At 38.0% G+C, this 20,155-nt stretch overlaps 1 protein-coding gene and 1 long non-coding RNA gene across 3 annotated transcripts; one reads left to right on the plus strand and one right to left on the minus strand.

Moving 5' to 3' along the window:
• Positions 1-1,420: 1,420 nt before the first annotated feature.
• LOC145479590 (uncharacterized) lies at positions 1,421-6,149 on the plus strand. Of its 2 annotated transcripts, none has more exons than XM_081457992.1 (3): positions 1,421-2,711; positions 3,954-4,324; positions 5,975-6,149. In XM_081457992.1, exons 2-3 carry the CDS (start codon positions 3,990-3,992, stop codon positions 6,147-6,149), a joined length of 510 nt encoding a protein of 169 aa, XP_081314118.1. In that variant the 5' UTR covers positions 1,421-2,711; positions 3,954-3,989. The 2 variants fall into 2 exon arrangements, with proteins under 2 accessions (XP_081314118.1, XP_081314117.1); XM_081457991.1 differs by having other exon boundaries at positions 1,421-2,640.
• Positions 6,150-15,888: 9,739 nt separating this feature from the next.
• LOC145479608 (uncharacterized) lies at positions 15,889-18,731 on the minus strand. The gene is made up of 3 exons (XR_014048436.1): positions 18,511-18,731; positions 16,679-16,799; positions 15,889-15,979 (listed from the first exon to the last, which is right to left on the minus strand). It is a non-coding gene; the product is annotated as an uncharacterized LOC145479608 (long non-coding RNA).
• Positions 18,732-20,155: the final 1,424 nt, after the last annotated feature.

The raw sequence follows: 20,155 nt of genomic DNA on the forward strand, positions 1-20,155 counted from the left end.
CACGCCGGGTATTATTTATAATAGTAGAATGAACGAGTGACTGCGTTTTAAATACGTTAAAATACCACTAGTGAATAAAATGTGCTATAAATACTTTCCATTGTGCATTTTTTTCATAATAAGTAGTGACATGCTAGAAAGCCAGCAGCATGAAGCTGACTTGAAGATGTAGAGGGCCGACTTCAGACACAACTTAGAGCGAGTTTCAATTAGTCCAGCAAATTTATTTGACTTTCCGTAGGAGGAAGGTAAATTCCTAAAGATAAACATAAAACGAATTACTACAAATAACTAACCGAAGACTGCAGAAAACTAAGAAGAAAAGACAAAACAGACCATAAACTAAACGGCTTATCAAAATGCTGGCAATGGGGTTCAGGGAACCAAGAAGTTACGAGTGTACCAGACGATAAACTAGCACTAAATGAACATGAAAGGATAACACAAATATATACGCAACGAAATTTACATACGACGCGAGAAAAAAAGCATGCAGAATGTGAAAAAATACATTAACATACGGAACAAAAAAAGACAAAAAGAAAACACGAAATATGGAAAACACGAAATAGCCGCAACATGACTTTTGCAACAAGCCAATCTCCACACAATATTTATTAGTCTGAACAAGCTGAATATCACGAGTTCAAAATTTTCAAGCTGGAGTAGAAATAAGTTTTTTTTTTTGCTTGAGAACGGGTTTTGAAGTGCCATACTATACTGATTTAATTCTTTTTCAGTGGCTAAATCTCGTTCTTATACCCACTGAATCTTCCGTTTCTTTTTCAGTTCCCCGTACCAATATAAAACTTCCTTCAGATCATAGTATCTTGGAAACATTCATTAACTTTTCATGGCTTAGCCCTGTCTTTTCCTCGCTATTTTCTTGAAACAATACTCGTTTCTATGCCAGAAACAATCCAGTTCAGACAGCGGCTTCCCAATTAAGAATATATTTCATATCACCGTGCACGTGAAAAACACTAAAGTTGCAATTTTCCAAAATGGCGGATGCTAAGTAAATCTTCCTCTACTCCTTCTACTAATGCAAGATAATTGTTAAGATATTGGCCTAAGCGATTCAAAATCGGTGCATTTTTGCAACAAAAATAAGAGATATTTAGAGGGTTTTTCGAGACATTTAGAAAATATTTTATGATATATAGAAAACTTTTTGAGAATTTCCTGAAGGATATTTAAGCGATTTTACGTAATATTTGGGGAAAGGCCCGTAGACGCACGATCACGTGGGTGTCCAGCTACAGATAACAACGTTTTGTTGGTGGACACGTCTCCAGTCCCATGACAATTATTGCGTTCGTTTTAGTTCTGATTTGTTTGTTTCCCCGCTGTTTCAGCACGGGTTCCTGTCTGCTTGTAAGACTTCTGGAAAACGATACTGATTTTTTTGGCTGTGGGCTCCTGACCTCAGAGTGATCCCTTAGAGTATTCTTGGTTTTCACCAGTCATGTGATCAAAACTAAAAATCGTAACCATTCAATAAATAAATTCAAGAATCTAGGATATGATAGATGATTGCTATATAAACAACCTCGCCAAGAATCAGGTTTCTGCTGCTGTTCATTCGCCCGTTATTCGCAGAAGCGTGTCATCCAAATTTATAGAGCTTTGTATGGAGACGCCATGTTTGTGCCCTTCGGAGGGGCACAAACATGGCGACCGTAAAATAACAAAAACATCCGTCCTTGAGTTTTGCTATTGAAACGAACATTTTTACTCTAGTGCTCCGACACATTGAAATAAATGTTTCTTCTAGTGCAAGCACCGTTTATTTAACAAAAACTAAAGCGATAACTCGTCTTTTGACCTACGCGACAGTCTTTTCTGGCCGCCATTTTCATGTCACGCAACGCAAAAGCTTGGAGTGCTCTGTTACAAAAAGAAGAACTCTGTCGAGCTAAAACATTGCCAAACGTACAGGGCCTTTTATCTGATGAAACTAAAGCCTCAGAAGGAAGGATAATTTCTAATTTTGGAATATGACTACGTCACATGAAAACCAAGAATTAAACCATGGATGCTCATGATTTCAGATGGCCTCGCTGCTAAAGGCTGGTTTTCACTAGCGAAGGAGTCGTAGTCGGAGTCATAATCAGAAGCGTAAAGTGATACGATCCAGTGAAAATCAAACCGACGGAGTCGGAAGCAGAACACCCATTACGCTTTTGACTCCGTCGCTTACGATCTAGTAAAAACTAGATTGTCGGAGTCGGAAGCAGAAGCGGAAGAATAAACCAGTTACAACGCTCCGGAAGAAATGGAAACGTTCTGATTCTTCCGACTCCGATTCCGTCGAGCTTATGACTGCGCTTATGACTCCGATTTTCGATTTTCACTAGGTCACAAGCGCTCTTACGTCTCCGAAAGTACGTCTCCGACTACGACACAGACTCCGACTCCGTCGCTAGTGAAAGCCAGTCTTCCCTCATTTCCCGCCAATGATGATACTTACCGCTGACCATAAGTATCACTGCGTGCAGAGTGTGAGCGTGCATAAATTCACGAACCTTCAATTTTATTTGTTTTCTCCAGTGAAATTCTGTATCATTAGATTCGCTACTTTGCCTTGACAGGGATTTTTCTGCCCTTATTGTTGGTTATCACAGCGAATCTTCACAGGTAAGCGAAGAAAGCTTTCTAGTCCACCGTGATCCGCATGGCGTGGGATTAATCCCAAATGAATCAAGAAGGTCAGGAAGCTCTCTATGTAAGCTTTGTGCAATGAATGATTGCCAAGCAATCAATCATTTGCTGTTCGATTGCTTTCTTTGCAAAAATGTCTACCATGGAGAAGTTATCATCATCACCTATTTCGCTCAGAAAATTCAAAGCAACAGGTTCAGATTTTTGCAGTTAGGCATTGCGTGACATTCGTTTATTGCCTTTTGTTTGTTTGTTTGTTTTTTTTTTACATTCGAGAAGTAAAGATTACTATTAACCATAATTTTTTTTTATTAAACGAAAAGGTGGTCACAAGTTTTCTTCAAGTCGTTCATCTTGATATACGTGTCTTCCTGACATTCATTTGGACTTACTTATCCTTATCATCATTTCTTTAGTTCACGTCTTCTGTGAGTTCTGTCCAGTTGTGTTTGAATGGTCAGGTGGCATATTCTTACCTTAATTTTACATTTTGAAAATGTCACTTTTTTTGAAAATGTACCACTTTCTTAATTTTTCACTTTGAAAATGTACCACTTTCTTTAATTCTACAGACTAGACTGCTAAAAGCATACACTCCATGTAACAAAGGTTCTAGTTGCCCATTCATTTGCTATTTTGCCATTTTAATGTGAGATTCTATTTTTCAAGAACAGTGCATGGTCATAAAATCCAAATATATATCAATATTTAGAGAAAGAGGAACCCAGGGGGAAGACACTTTTGAATCATTTCTGAAGACATCACAATGATCTTTTAATGCCATGTTGTTTCTTATATATGTGGTGTTTGTTCAGGTGACACTTTTTTAATATTCAAGTTGTTGCAGTAATGTGCGGCCTTATTGGAGGGCAGCTCTTAATTATTAGGGTGGTGCTTAATTATAATGTTCAGTTCCAGAAAATATCCATACCCCCCCCCCCCTACCGCAGAAGGGATTGGAATTTCCTGGGGGGTGGGGGGCTCTGTAAGACCTAGAAATTTAAAGAAATGTATGAAGCTCAATCGGAATTTCCAGAGGGGTGGGGGGAGACTTAGAAAAATTCCCTTCCGTGGGGGAGGTATAGATATTTTCTGCAACTACACAACTGAGTATGGGGATGGTTTGGGTGAGGTATAGTACATGAAGAGACTGTACCATGACTTCTCATTCAGCTAAGTGACATACATGTACCACAAGTGTAATTTATCAGTAGTCAACTGTGGCCAAATGATTGGCTTTTATTTCCTGGAAGATTATTGTCAGTGCTTGATTGTATGGTTTATTTTAGATCAGTGTTGTTCATCACAGCTGTGTTTTAATCATAATGAGTAACTTTGGCTGGTGTAGAAACATGCTGGGTCAAAAGCTTACTGATGACGAAATGAGAGTAATAAAGCACCCAGCAGTGGAGCTCTACACTCATGTTACCTTCAAGACTATTCAGGCTGGAGCTCTGTTGGGAATGGTTGTCATTGCTCCTGTTTTCCGCCTTGCTGCCGGTCCTCGCACACTATTGGTTATCAAAGAAACTGCACTTCGTTATGGAAGAAATGGTGCAATTATTGGCATTCCACTGGGTCCTCTTATGACTTATGCCAAAGCCACAAGCGGTGAAGGCATAAATGATGATGGAATGTTTGATCGTGCATACAGATTAAGGTATGAAATAAAGTAATTTATTATGCTAAACAGCAATGAAATACCGGTCAGGTGAGCTTTTGCGCAAAAACAAGACATCTTCACACATGAAAATATTACCCGGTATGTTATTGTCACACGTGAAAAGATCACTGACTGCTATTGTGGTTTCATAATCAATTGAAATGGTTTGGTATTTCATTGGTGTTTATAATGACAAAGAGGAGATTACATGGCCATTGTGAGATGTGAAATTTCTATTCTTCTGTTTAAAAGTATTTCACTCATTCGTTGCTCTTATTTCTCTCATGAAATATTTTTCAACACTCGAAGAGAAAATTTAATTTCTATCTCTGTGCAGCCATTAAATATCTTCTATTAGTTACATTGAACACTTAACAGGAATTAATGCTCATTTACGTTTTGCAGTATCTCTTATTTGAATACATAACTTGACTTGTATGATTTATGTTTCTTTGATGCCATACCGTTGCATAATTGTTTCTTTATCATTACCATGGTAACCGACTATTTGCAAATAGGCCTGTCATGATCAATTGACTTGTGTGGGGATTCAGGAGAACTTTAACTTTAACTAAGAGGGGATGGCTAGGATATAGCAGGTGCCTTTGAAATAATGATGGATTTCCTGGTCACTGGCATCCCCCTACTACAAATGAAAATTACTGCGATATGGCAAAAGCAGTGAATGTGCAGTTAAGGACAGAGAGTATCCATGTTCACCCCCCATGGAAGGTCTTTGGAAATTCTGACAGAGTGGGGGGTCTCAAAAGTCAAAAATTTTAAAGACAAAATAAAGTAGCGAAACTAGAATTTCTGGAGGGCTGAGGGGTTTCAAAATCCCCCAAAAAAACGCTTCCACAAAGAGGGCTTGGATAAAATTAAATAAAATAAATTAACTGTGTTTAACAAAGGTAACACACAACAGTCTTACAACTGACAAAACCTGTGGCCCTCAAATTCCCGATCGAATTGGAATTTAGAAATGTTGATTTTTGTGGAGGGAGGAACACCGGAGAACCCGAAGAAAAACCCTCAGAACAAGGACGAGAACCAACAACAAGCTCAACGCACTTATGACATCGGGTCCATGATTTGAACCCATGCCACATTGGTGGGAGGCGAGCGCTCTCACCACTGCGCCACTCCTGCTTCCCATAATAGTCAGGATACATGTACTGCTGGGCGAATTGTACATGTAGGTTCTATTTATTCAGACAGAAGTACAATATTCTCCTGTTTTATAGCATTTGTACCCAGTTAGACATCAATTTTTATTCCACATAAAAACAAAATTAAAATGAAATGCCTTTTCAGTACCTTAATTGCCCTAGTAGTGAAGGCAAATACCCCCTTGACATGTGACATTTCAAAGAAAAACAATTCTTTTCCTCAATTTTGAATTTTTCACTATTTCCTGTAGAAAAGTTATAGTATATAAATAAATCTCATGTAAAGAACATGCTATGTTTGGGAACAACTTGTCAATGACAAGTGGGTGTAGCTTTCCGTCAATGTTCCATGACAGAATCAAAGGCAGTTATCCACCAAACACTGCTTGTCAACAGTGAGTTGTTTACTGCTCTCAGTTCAGAAATAATTTTTCTTCAAATTATCCTTTAAGGTGCGTTTTGTTATTTTTATCGACAGGTATAACCGTAACCAGGTGCGAGTGGACCAAGCCTCCTTCCTTGGAGCCTTGGGAGGTGCTGGTGGGTCCTTGTTGTTGGGGGGCTCAGCCGTGTCTGGGGCCGTAGTGGGCCTGGTAGGAGGAACAGTTGCTATGGGTGTTTACAACACTGTTGCTGCCGAGAGGCATGAATAAGCTAAAAGATGGAGTACAAAGTGGGGAGTGGACTAACTAAACAAGATGTGGTGTTTCTATTTGTAATTAATTTGTATCTACAGGTTGATTTAAAAATGACCTCGTGATCTGTGATTGTCAGCAGCTTTCAGTTATACCATGTTAACAATGGGGGTGACAGGCCTATACAACTCCTATCCACGTGTAATAGCCGCTTTTGAAGTTTTACTCGAACGAGTATATCTTTTAAGGATCTGCCCCTTTTGTATGGCAACTATAGCAGTTTACACAAAGTTTTTATTTACACACCAAACCAAAACCATAGTCATGTCACTAAAAGTTGACAGTTAATTGTGATAATACCTGTGCATTCTCCGGGGCTAGTCGTTTTGTTAGCAAACAGGACTTTGCGCTCGATGGTCAACGAGTTTGCCAAGGAGAAAGGTCTCTGAAGAGTTCTTTGGCCGTGACAAAACAAAAGCGCTGGGTCATACTAGCCACAAACAATTTATTATCCTAGTGACGTCAACTGGCTAATCGCTGTAATGGGTAGAGGTGCACCAATAAAAAATCGAAGGAAAACAGAGGGGCCGTTTGTTTATAATCACTGTATAAACTTTATTAAAAATTAGAGATATTACACATTATGAGTATGTAATAAATTTCAACCTTGACTAACTATACTTCAGACATTTGTCAGCCTGTTTTCACAATACTTAAAAGTATGTACTTCTTAAAAGTTTTTGCTTGTCTTTTCTCGCATTAAGGTAATTCCATCGAAAAAGGAAACATTAAAAATTTTCCAAGTCCCGGCCCACTTGGTGATAAATTATTTTAGAAAGTAGCTCAAAGAAAATACGCGTATGAGTTCGAGATTAAGTGATAAATTGTTTTAGTAGAATGCTAACTGAAATTTGCTTCAAATAATGATTCCAATTATTTCTGGTCTTAGTATTTAACTTCACGCTTTAGAAAATTCGCGCGGACTGAATTGTCAATTTAACATTTCGGCAGTTGTGTACGCACTTATCAGTTTCTTTCAAAAAATTTGAAATTTTTAATTCAAGAAACCGTGAATGTCCTTATTTTAGTCTTCTCAGGAATTTAATTATCCACTTGTTTTTAAATGTTCTTTCAAAACTTCGGAAAAACGGGAAAACGTTGAAATTTTGTCGACCACACCAAGCCACTGCACACTAATAACTCCTTATTATGGCTTTTTGCTTTGGTTTTGCAGACCCGTAATCGGCCCGTGGGCATTACGGGAGAATAATGCCTTACAATTGGCCAATCAGAGCACAACGCCTTCCAAACTAAAATGTGGCATTCCAATTTGGAACAATTCCGAAGGGTACTGGTATTTGATGTGGAAAAAGTTTGTGTTTCCGAAAGGTTTTGGCTTATTGGAAGGAGAAAAAGAAGTGTTCAGTTGAGTCCGCCAGGGACAATACATCCAATTTCACCAAAATGTACAATTTAATGTAAAAAAGATCGTGCACCCATCGCGCTTTCCTTTTTTGAGAGATTAAGATTTTCTGATCTCCCGGCCCACAACTTATCAGAATAAAACGGTCATCTATCTATGATTCTAAAAGGATTCAGAATTTCTGATCCCCCAAGACTTTAATAGATTCAAAAAACTGATCCCCAGTCCACAACCCATCAGAGCAAAACAGTCATCTACTTATAATTCTAAATGCATTCAGAATTTCTGATCCCCATCACTTCACGGGACAAAAACGGCTATCTGTTCATGGTTCTAAAAGTATTGCGAATTTCTGATCCCCCTCCCCCACCAAATCTGCTGACATGATAGAAAGAGCTGTCGATTTATAATTCTACAACAATTCAGAATTTCTGATCCCACATGACTTAAAGGGATTCAAAAATTCTGATCCCCCAGTGCATAACTTATCAGAACAAAACGGTCATCTACCTATAATTCTTAAAAGGATTCAGAATTTCTGATCCCCCTTATCAGGTGACAGGACAGAAATAGCCGTCTATTTATAATTCACAAGAAATTAACTAGATGTCTGATAGCTAAAAAGTAACGATTGGATAGTAACTTTAAACACATTACAGACAAAATGGATCACAGAGCAAAGGGCATCAGAAAAGTACACAAATGAAATATTCACAGATAGGTCATTATTTATAACGATTTAAAACCACGCCAAAGGATCGAGACAAAAATTGCAGTTTCATGCCAGACAGTGAAAGGTTTTATTTTTAATTCAAAAAGATATGAATTTAGGCTCCAGAATTACAAGCTGTTATTTAAAGTTCACATCAAAGATAACAAGAATTTTAATCAGGACTCAGCTGCCGTCTGGGCCACCTCCGTTTTCTGCTTTAATGTGTTCGTTTCGGATTGACGGCCGCTATTCTTGCCTTTTTTTTCCCTCTGCTCTGCAATGAAGCAATTGAAGCTAAATATTTTTATAAATAGCGATAGAATTAACATTGTTTTTCATTAATCAATTGATCGGGAGTGTATTCTTTTGTAAAGAATAAAGAGCAGTATGTAGGCAATGCGGTAGTGAAGTGTATCGAGCGTGATCTGTAGCTTCAAATCAATTCAGTGTAAACTTTAAGTTACCTCTTCAAAAAGCACACTAACAAGCTATTATGCAAGCATTTCATACATAGGAAATGTGTGTGAATAGTTTCCTCGTTACGGGTGCTAATAAAATCACGAGAACAAACGTTTTTCTTGTGTTTCAGTGATCGCGAAATAAATATAACAACGAAATTTCTTCAGCCACAACATTGATTTCGATTCAAAGATTGAGCAGCTAACTTTAATGTTGAGCAACAATTATGATATACTTACTTTTCTGCGACTTTCCTTTCTTTCACCGAAGCAATCAAGATACTCATTTGAACTTGGACAAATCATTCCATGTTTCTTGCTGCTATTGACAATGTTGGATTCGAAATTGCGCGCAAATAACTGACTCCTTTGGAAAGGGAATCTGCTGGTCAAAAGTATTCATTTATCAGATTCACCGAAGGATTATGGGATCGGATGGAAACAGCAAAATGGCGGGCAAAGATCGTGGTGAATGTTGTTAGGATTCGATAACAAAGCTCTCTGTTATTTTATAGCCTTGCTCTACGTTGGAAAGCAGTCACAAATTGTTTACAGATGTCCGTTGTTATTCCAGTTGAGTCAAATCCCAGTAAAGGTGGAAAAGTATGAAGTTTCGTCGGCAAAACAGTGTGGCAATCAAACTATTTGCCAGCAGCTGGCGGTTTCTCTTACACTCGTCAGGTTTACAGAAAGCTTGTGGTCCCTGCAGCTTTCCAAGGTAAACTGATTTTCTTGCATAATTTGTGAAGGTTCTTGAAATACTGGAAACGTTCTGGCCGGTTAAATTGATCGTGGAAGATTACAGAAGATGCAGATGCTTTAACACACTGTTAAGTCTTGTTGATTTCGTGAATGCAAATGTTCATTTCCTAAAGGAGTTATGAAAGCAACTGTATTCAACACAACAATATACAAACAATTTCGCGTTGGGAAAATCATTCATTGTAAAAGTACAATAAGTGCAATAAATGCGAGCTCTCTCATGTAGTTTACATATACTTCATATAGCTAGTGTATATCTTGTCTAGGATCAAGTGGGCATACATGTATTTATTATACAACAACTAAAACACAAGATATCGAAAAGCAACACCCTTCACCTTTTTGATTTTCAGGTTGATGGTGGTACTCTTGAGGTTATGTTAGATGTGCATATTACATTATCAAGACCTTTTGTTTCCCACTTATTACTTGAGTTGCAAAAGACTGATGTTATTTTCATTAGGGTGGTTGAAGTTCTCTTTAATTGGGCAGTATTTCAAAGGTTTTTTTATAATTTGGCATTTCGTTATGCAAATAGAGGTTATTTAGAACAGCAGATATAATTCACAGCTAGGTTACGGAAGATTACTTTTAACCACTTCCAGAAATTTGTACATAAAGCTTACCATAATTTGAAAAACACATGATTCATGGATAAAATTAATTGAAAAAAATACTTTCATGAAGAAATTAATGTAATTGAAATTTGAAATTCATTTCAAGAATATTTTGTGCTTTTCCGGTCACGAAATCTGTTTACATTTCATGAAAATTTACTGAAGAATGTAAACATTTACTAGACTCCAATTTAAGTAGCTGAGAAGTGTTTCAAACAGGATTTTTGAAAGATATATGTTAAATTTAAGTAAGTTTTGTGATAAATCGCAACATAATGGAAACTCATTTCCAGCCAGATTTTGTCCTCCTTTTGCATCTGGATGTGCCTGGTTTTTGGTATTAAATTTTAATGTACAACTGTAGCAGGTTTAAATAAAACTATGAGTTATTTATACATTTTCCTATGTAAATACAGAGATTTCACTTAGGTTTAGGATTTGAAGAGCAGGTATCAAAGTTCAATATAAATGAGTAATGAAGAGTTTTCAATAGTTAGCTATATTTTCACCACCTGTGTCTAAGAAAGCTTTTGGCTAGGTTAATATTAAAGTGCTACGTGTACATGAGTGATGGATAATTTTTAGATTGGCTGCTATCTTTTTACTATCTCTGGCTTTTGGGTAGGTTATCACAGTGCGATATGAGTGATGGGTAGTTTTCAGATAGGCTATCTTTGTACTAACTACAGCAGAGGTAGGTTTCAGATAGGATAATGTTTTATTGTTCAATATAAGGACTAGTCTTCAGATAGCCTAGTTTTTGGCTTACTACAGTAGTGGTGGCTTTTGGATAGACAAGTTAGTGGATAGCTAGGCCATCTAAGTATCTGTTGAATATCTATACAGGAAGCTAGTTTTTAGCTAGTCTATCCATTTCCTAACTATCTGATGGATAGATATTAGTTAACTTTAAGCCATGCCAAAGATAGCTATCCTCTATCTACAAAACCTCTTGGATAGAAAAAAGATAGAGATTTTCATCCGTCAACCAGGAATGAGATAGTTGCAAGTAGCATGAAGTTAGTAATAAACTAGTAATAAGATATGATCGTTTTTGGGAGGGCTTCTTTAACTGAGGACAGCAAACTATTGCCAGCTAGCAGGAAACATCTCCAAGATGAGTGTGCCAAATTAAAGAAGAAAGAATAGAATTGCTTGTAGCATTAGCTACAATACTTGCATCCATATCTGTCAGGTCTTTATAAAAACAATTTTACCCACACCCTTCTCCTTTGAGCATGGTTAAACTGGTTATGTAACTGAAGTCTGAATGAACTGGTAGCCCACTCAAAAAGTTAGATTGAAGATGTAAAAACATGTTGGGCAAAGCTAAAGTCCATGGCCGCTGCTATATGACAACAGGTTTTTGGAGGATACTGTATACATGTATGTAGAGTACATCGACCCACTTAAATGTATCAACTGCAAATTTAAATGTACATGTAAATTGCAGTCTTTAATTGTCATCCCTGTAATGTACTGTAGTGTTCCTGAATGCTCTTTTTGTTTGATAACAGTGAGGTGCCTTGTTTCCATGTTAAACAGAAATTGTTAGAAATTTTTCCTTCACACAAGGTGAGCTAACTCCGACAGAGAAAGTGGAGTCTGCATTTATGCCTACAGTTGTGCAGTTTGAGTAATCTCACTTTTTTGGTCAATTCTGAACTTTCCTATCCTCTTAGGTACTGTTTGATATTGTTTTTTTAGACTTACAGCTACTGTAATTTTGAAGTGCATAGATCATTGTAATACAATGTGTGATGTTTACAGTTACTTATATTAATAGACTGCTGTGAAGAAACTTGTTCTTCATCACTCTCTCAGTATAATCTGAGTGTATGGAATCTGTTAAGAATTATGCTATATTTCTATAAAATTTCTAATTGAATATTGTTATCAAGAAAAAATATTTTGATTAGACATTGTTCAGGCAGGCAGCAAGATCTAAACCCTGTCTTCAATGTTATGATTTAATGTGGCTACATTGGATGTAACACTGGTTTTGCAGGGGATCAGAAATTCTGAATCTTCTCCTGTGTTCTTTGGGGGATCAGAAATTCTGAACCCTTTCTAGAGTTCTTTAGGGGATCAGAAATTCTGAACTCTTTCTAGTGTTCTTCGGGGGATCAGAAATTCTGAACCCTTTCTAGTGTTCTTTGGGGGATCAGAAATTCTGAACCCTTTCTAGTGTTCTTTGGGGGATCAGAAATTCTGAACTCTTTCTAGAGTTCTTTAGGGGATCAGAAATTCTGAACCCTTTCTAGTGTTCTTTGGGGGATCAGAAATTCTGAACCCTTTCTAGTGTTCTTTGGGGGATCAGAAATTCTGAACCCTTTTTAGTGTTCTTCGGGGGATCAGAAATTCTGAACCTTTTCTAATGTTCTTTGGGAGATCAGAAATTCTGAACCCTTTCTAGTGTTCTTTGGGGGATTTGAAATTTTGAATCCTCTCTTGTGTTGTTTGGGGATCAGAAATTTTGAATCGTTTTCTATGGAGGTACCTCTCGAGACAAGAAATTCAAAAAAATCATTTGGTGTCTTATGCGTGACTTAAACATTACATTTCAATTCAAATAAAGAATAGGAAATTGCTTGGAAGAATTTTTTAATTCCTTGCAAACAGGGAAACTTTTCCTCTGAGTTTTAACACCAGTTTAAGATTCTTAGTATATTGCAAAAATCGTCTTTGGAATTAAATGGCAATCATAGACTTCCGTCTAAGCTCCACGTTTCACTTTAGGCCAATTTTGCACTCATTTCCAACGGAACTTCCAAGCCTGCAACGTAAAAATAACTTTTCTCCGAGACAGGTTTCTATTTTACACCGAAAAAGTAGCCATTTTTGAAGTGGTTCTTAGTATTTACTCTGAATTTTATCAAATTGGAACACCACATTTTAGTTTGGAAGGCGTTGCACGCGTTATATCGGCTACAAACACAAACCATATAATAATGGCTGAGCGTTCAATTGCTCAGCCAATCAGATTACAGCATTTGCATCAGTATACTAGTAGAATTCTACGAAAACACGATAGAAACACAGATCTAGCACGAGCTGTTGACGTAATGATGGCGCGGGCAAAGAGAATTTACATTTCGATGATCAAAGTAAGTTGCTTTCTTTTTTCTGTCGCGGAATTTCCTTAATAGAAAACATGTTTCTTTGTATTTCTATCGAGTCTTAACATAAATTTACCAGCGTTCTAACACGAATGCCGTTCTCTGATTGGCTACGCTACTCACTATTTTGTTGTAGATAGTAAGTAGCGAAGCAGTGTGCGCTTGTTAACAAAATGACCGCTTCTTGGCGTTTTCGAGGTGTCTGTGAAGAGGATTTAGATAAAGTTTTGAACGACTAGTGGATTTATACTAAGACAATTAGATTATTCGCTCTCGATTTCTATGCGTGATAGTTGACTCGGCCTGCGCCCTCGTCAACTGTCACGCGATAGAGATCTCCAGCTCAATCTAATTTTTTAATAGAAACACTCGTGGAAGTTTGGGAGAACTCGGAAATGCTGTAGAAACACTCTTCTTTCGGCACGTTTTCTTACAGCATTTCTCGTTCTCTCAAACTTCCACTCGTGTTTCTATTAGACAATTAGATTATGAGTTCGAGATTTCTATCACACAGAAATCGTGAGCAAATAATCTAATTGTTTTAGTATAAATCTACCAGTCGTTCAAAACTTTATCTAAATCCTCTTCACAGACACTTCGAAAACGCCAAGAAGCGACCGCCATTTTGTTAACAAGGGCACACTGCGAAGCTACTCACTATCTATCACAGAATAGATAGTGAGTAGCGTAGCCAATCAGAGAACGACATTCGTGATAGAACGCTAGTAGATTTATACTAAAACTCGATAGAAACACGGTACATGTTTTCTATTTTTAAATGTTATGAATATTGCAAAAATGCGAAAAGGAAGGGGAGGGATCGGCAAAAATCCCGGGAAAACACGAAGGAGCGAGTTTTGGTTTTATTTCTCATTGGATGAGAATGTGGCGCTCGTTAAATTTATAAGGGCAAATTGCTGTACTTAGCCACGCCATCTGTATTGATTCTTTTTTTTTCCTCGACCAGCAAGGAGCCAGACGAAATGTGTATGCGAAGAGAAACCCTTGTTTAATCAAACATCTGGAAAATTTGCCAGGCAATTCAAGGTTTTGACTCTCCATGCGTCGCGTGGTAACCGTTACTGATAATGGCCTCTTTACAATCGAAGAGATAGCAAGACCATGTAATATATCAGCGCTACTGTTATTGCCAAACAACCCACTGCTACAGAAACAATGCCCCATCTCCATGCCTGTCGCGAGTTATAGTGAGCTCCAGCTGTATTTCCTCGTAAGAAATCATCTTTTACCTAATAGAAAGAAGACTCCAGTTGGCAAAATGAAAACAACCAATGAAATTTAAATTAAATTATGAAAACTAGGGGAGATTTTTAGAGTATTTTGCGAATAAACCCGAGGCTGAAAATTCTTCCTTTCTTTAAACGGCGAACTAGCCAAAACACAACAAAAACAGCATTAACCGTATGTTCGAAACTTATAGCATTACTGCAAGATGTTATGTGTGTAATATGAGGCTTTGTTGCCTGCAATCTGGCTCCAAAATTACTTTAACACCATCGAAGTCAATAAAACGAAACTGACATACGCCATCAGTAATCTAAGAATATTCACTATGAAAAAAAGACTATTTTCAGCCTAATGTCGGCTGAAAAATACTAATGTTCCGTCTGGGCCGGAAAAACAATATTCTTATAGAAAGAAAACAGGGTGTGGGCGCAGTCCTTCTCTTTTTGCTTTTTGACCATTTACTTTGCGCAGTGGCGCAGTTCAAAGTAGTTCTCACGATCACGTTTCAAAACAGCAATGTTCCGTTCGCCTCTCGGTATATGTACTCGCTAAGATATCATACCTGCACAGCATAGCACAGCGACATCACCCCACACGGACATGCGCGGAATAAAGTGCTTAGTATAGCCAACAGTATGTGGTTAGGAGGCATGTCTTGGTTGAGTGCTGCTCTCAGCTGCGAAACAGTTGCAAAGCAAAGCAAGAACAATTTATTTGAAACAAAATTGCTTATTACTACCTAAAGATTTTCTTTTTAAGCGTTTCTAAAGGTTTTTCTATAAGTTGTAATCTTTGAAAGGACTCCTCTCAAAGCACATGTATATTGTGGGTTGCTCGAGACGTCGCTGGTTGGACGTGTCCCAGGGTGAAGCAGGTTGGACTTCAAAGTAGGGAAGGTTCATCTTCAGCTACCATTGACTGCACACGTTGTCCCATGAGTAGGAATTTGGGTAAAATAATCAAACCCTAACCCTGACTGACAAAGGGCCGCAAAAGACAGACAGCAAAATTTCAACTATCTGAGCCTTGTTCAGTTAATTTACTTTTCATGTGCTTTTAATATTGGCGAAGGTTTTTACATTGAGCCTGATGGTTTATATCATTCGATGGAACGCTCTCCACAACCTTTTTGACACTGTAAATGTGCCAGTATGCAGGACATGCAGGGGTGCCAGGGCTCGCTATCGCAAACGTCACGATTTGTGTTTAGAATAGGCGCATATAGAGGAAAGGGTTGAGCTGAGTATCAAAACGCACGTTTTGGGAGGAGACTAAGAAAACGTGTACACACGAATGAATATTAACTTTAGTGATCGCCAGCTCAGAGATGACTGCACTCTAAGCTTATCGGAAATCTACTATGCAGTTAAGTGTTGATGTGTATTACGTTCGGCTGTGTTATACTCGTACGGCCAGGCTGCTGAGTTGTAGGGTACATGTTGGACATCATACTTCTGATCTGAGAGACATCTTGCCAATTCGTAGCCTGTGTGTTTGATGTTGGCGCGTCTGTGGCAGGAAAATGAAAGATGAGAGTCAGAGGGAGCGTGACTGCGTGACCGAGTGGTTAGGGAGCCTGACTTGAAATCCGAAGGTCGCAGGTGAAGGTGTTAGCTAGGTGTAGCTGAGCTCATTGACCACTTTAAACATTCTTTTAACATCAATAAATGCAAGTCGTTATCTAATGCCCTCGCGTGTAGACAACAAAGGCAGAAACCACAGAAAGGTAAGAAACTGGCTGGTGATGAGTAAATTCGAATTTTTTTTTTTTTGGGAGGGGGGGGGGGGGAGGTGAATTTTCCTTCACAGTATTTTCGCCTTCTCACATTCTGCTCTATGTTTTCTTATTTTTCGTTAAAAAAGCTCTTAAGGTCCATGATATTTTGACCGACGTGTCAGAAGCGATCTAGCAAGGGTCAGATGACTCAATATAAACTTGCGGTTCATGTACATTGAGGGACAATCACATGAACTATAATTATCAGAAAACAAAATGGCGTTGAAGGTTTGACAAATCGTTATGGTAACAGGCCGCTCCGTCACTAATTATGAAGTGCTAAGTTTCGAGTAGTTATTGGTGTCTCTTCTACTGTGATTTTGGGCCCGGGAAGGATTTAAATAAGTAAGGGATTAAAAAATAATGGCAGTTACTTAAAAAGTGTCATTAATATACAGCAACCCGGAAGAACAGACCTCGTCAGAACTTACCATCAAAATCTCGAGTTCCTTCCATCTCAATGTTACGGCATAGGCATAAACTTCATGATGACCTCAAACATTAATTGGGAGAATTCTTGTCACGCAAGAGCTCGTCTGGCCGTCTGGTGACCTGCTTAAAGGTGCTCTGTTAGCTCGTAAATTGCGAACTTAAATTTATTATCCTAACAGTATAGCAATCACCATCGATAAAATCGATAAAAAGAAAAGGTAATACTTGATCAATGCTTTCATTGACCAGAAAGGTTTCTCTTAGAGGAGATCGAAAAAAGTTCCTGGTTATTCAAATGGTTCCTATGGAGACGGAAATGGAAGTATTAAGAGACCATCTTTTATTCCAAGGTTATTTTAAACTCTTGTAACAATGCTACCTTTTTTCACGCTTTCTATTTACTATGTTTAGTGGTATTTATCTAACTAGAGTCGTAAAAATATGAAGTTTAAAATTCTCTGAATATTTTGTTTATACTCATGCTGAGCTCTGTAATACACACCCAATTGGCTGTTTAAAATGCGCTGAATGGTTTTCCAATCGATCATATGCAAGTCGGCTTTTATCTTATTTTCAAAGCTCAGGTCGTCACAACTTCAGGTTATTACGACTGGCATCTTAACAATATTCGTATAGTTTTAAGCGGAGAAAATGACGATTTCCTGTTGCAATATTTCCAGTGACATTTTGACGAGCACTTCAATATCATGTGTAGTTTCGATCATTCACAGTTATAAACGGTTTCCATGGCAGTAGACTGAGAATTAACAAGACGTCCTCACGCCAAGTTTTGAAGAACAGCTATTGTTTGTTGTGTCTAAGGAAACATTCAGTCTTCACTGACCTTACACATTGTTAATTCTTATGTTAAATAACTCGTTCCGAATCGCTCTTCTAGAACGAAAAAAATAAGATCTGCATAACACAACCTGCTGATCCTTGCCGCAAAACTGGCGCGTCACGTAAAATAATTCGTGTCAAATCGGTGCTTTGGCTCTCAGTGACAAAAATGAAAACGTTTGAAGATAAAGCTTGAGTGAAATCGCCGTCAACGATCTGTGTCTCACAAAACGTCACTAGCTTAGGCGATCGTTAATTAGAGGGAGATGGTCGATACTAAAGAAGGTCCTCCTATCCCTTTATATTAAATATTAGTCTTTGTAACCACGTTAATTTTGTAAACGTTTACTGATCCCTTCGTGAGGGGTGGGAACATAAATGAGCAATTGCTTTGATAATACAGTAAAAGCTCAACAATTAGGACGGATTTCGCTCAAAGTTCGAGCAATACGTGCAAAAATTATTTACTCAAAATCTACTCATAGCACAGTAACTGTGAGGATACTATCTAAAACAACTCACTTTAGTTCATTTCTCTAAGTGACCCCGCGATTACATTCTCAAGCATTTTCGAGAAAGTTAATGTCAAACCTCGTAAGAATGCTTAAAACGTGTGTTATTGTGTTTTTAACTAACGCGAAACGCCTGTTTTTATTGAAATATGGATAACTTCAAGTTCAATTTTCTCTCGCGGGGTCAGCTTGAGAACTTAAGTCTCGATAAGATCTTCATAACTGTATTCAAAATATTACCATGCCATAAGGTTTTTTTGGTAACTTAATTTTTGCCATTATTGCTCGAATGTTCTGCGGAAATCATCTTAAGTATCATCAGTGATTTTCAAGTCTCTTAATGCCAAACAAATTAGTTCATTTATCATTTTGGAAAAGGGTACCGGCGTAATAGAAGATGAAATGTAAGTTATCAAGAAATGTTGCAAACTCGGGATAAAATAATGTACAACGGCCTAAAAACGATATTCGTGACTTACCTGGCCACCAAGGTTGTGAAATGCGTACGTCACTTTGCGACTCAATCTGTGACTCGGTTGGCGTTTACATGAAGCGCATTTATAATGGTTTGAAGCTTATTGTAGCCTAAACTAAACGTATCTTTCCACGGTACGTGTGCACAGCTTTCTGGAGAGCACCAGTTCAATGCTTTCTTTTGCTTTATGAAACGTAGGCGCCAAACAGTATAAATTCCTGTGAAATAATGTGAGGTATTTACTGTACCATGGTTGAACGGGTAATAACATACTGTAAGATGCAAATTGCTCGACTTTGATTCAAACAAATGCGTCATTTCTGAATTTAAATGAAGTCATTGTGCGTCAACTTGTTCATTGAAGCGAGAGAGTTTTGGGAACATAGCTATAACTTTAAATGTTACTCAGCAGTGTTACATTTCATTACGGCGTAAGCAAAACTCCACTGGTTTCGTTAAATTGACGCATGTATCTAAGCATTATCCCCAAAGTTTAGTTAGAGAATATTGTGTCAACGGAGGAAACTCATTTATCTTTGTCATATTTTTTTGTAAGTGGGGCGTAACGTTATTAATTCCCAATGTCATCATCCATTTCATATAACTTACCCTTTGAATGGGGCATTTACACTCGTCCGGACCCCTAAACGAAGTAAGAGAATGGTCAAAAAGTAAAGGATTGCGGAGGGGGGAGCATTTGAAAATATGGTGGTTAGAAAACAAATGACCCACCCCTTCCATTTGGCACAGAACTGAGAGACCCACCCCTAAATGAAGGTTGAAAGTTACATCATCCACTCCCTATATAAACATGACATTTTTGATTGCATAATCCAACAAAACCACATTTTGTGTATGAAATTGTGGCCGATTATTAACGGTTTAGATTTATTTCCTAACAATAATACAAAATCATTGAAAAATAATAGTCTTTCTTTGCTCTTCCCACTTTAAGTCATGTCCGTAGACACTAAAAAACCTTGACTGTAAACTCTTTCACGCCTCGCTATGCGTGGAACAGTGATCCATCTTGAAAGCCTGTAGTGAGTCCTGGGACTCACACAGCCAGTAAACTACGAGTCCCAGGCCGAAGAGTTCGAGTCCCAGATCCACGAACATGTGTCCGGTACCCTTGGGGACAAACAGCATGTAGACACAAGTTGGCCTTTGGTTTTCTTGGAGATCAGCATGTCGAAAGACCGTGATTTTGAAACTTTCTGCCCTGGGACTCCTTGCTCATTCCGTTTATAGACTTCTTAGCTTTGGTACAGATTTTGATACATGAAATTGTCATCTCCACCAATCCACGAGTAGTTTTTCAACCATGACTCCAAACATTTTCATCGCTTGGAACTTTTGTCGATTTTGTCAAATGTGTACCAATTCCTGTTATAAAACAAGATGATGCATCTCCCATGGGTAGCTAAAAATTGAACAACCCACCCCTTACCAAGGGCTCAATAACTGATGACCCACTCCTAGGCCCTCTGTGCTCCGGTCCACCCCCCAATACGTTTTGACCAGTCAAAAAGAGCTCAAAAGAGTGGAATTCAATGGGGTGTGGGACAAAAGTTTTAAACTTTAATTTTCGAAATACGCGGAGAAACGGTGGAGAAAGTGATTTATCGTAAGGAAAATGAGGGTAACCG

This window comes from Orbicella franksi, chromosome 2, assembly GCF_964199315.1.
Source record: "Orbicella franksi chromosome 2, jaOrbFran1.1, whole genome shotgun sequence".
NCBI classification, from domain to species: Eukaryota; Metazoa; Cnidaria; class Anthozoa; order Scleractinia; family Merulinidae; genus Orbicella; species Orbicella franksi.

Bases quoted from the DNA above. Each gene is read 5' to 3' on its own strand.
- LOC145479590 (XM_081457992.1), top strand. From the start codon at position 3,990: ATGAGTAACTTTGGCTGGTGTAGAAACATGCTGGGTCAAAAGCTTACT. The intron at 4,325-5,974 runs GTATGAAATAAA...TTTTATCGACAG, and splicing joins GATCGTGCATACAGATTAAG to GTATAACCGTAACCAGGTGC.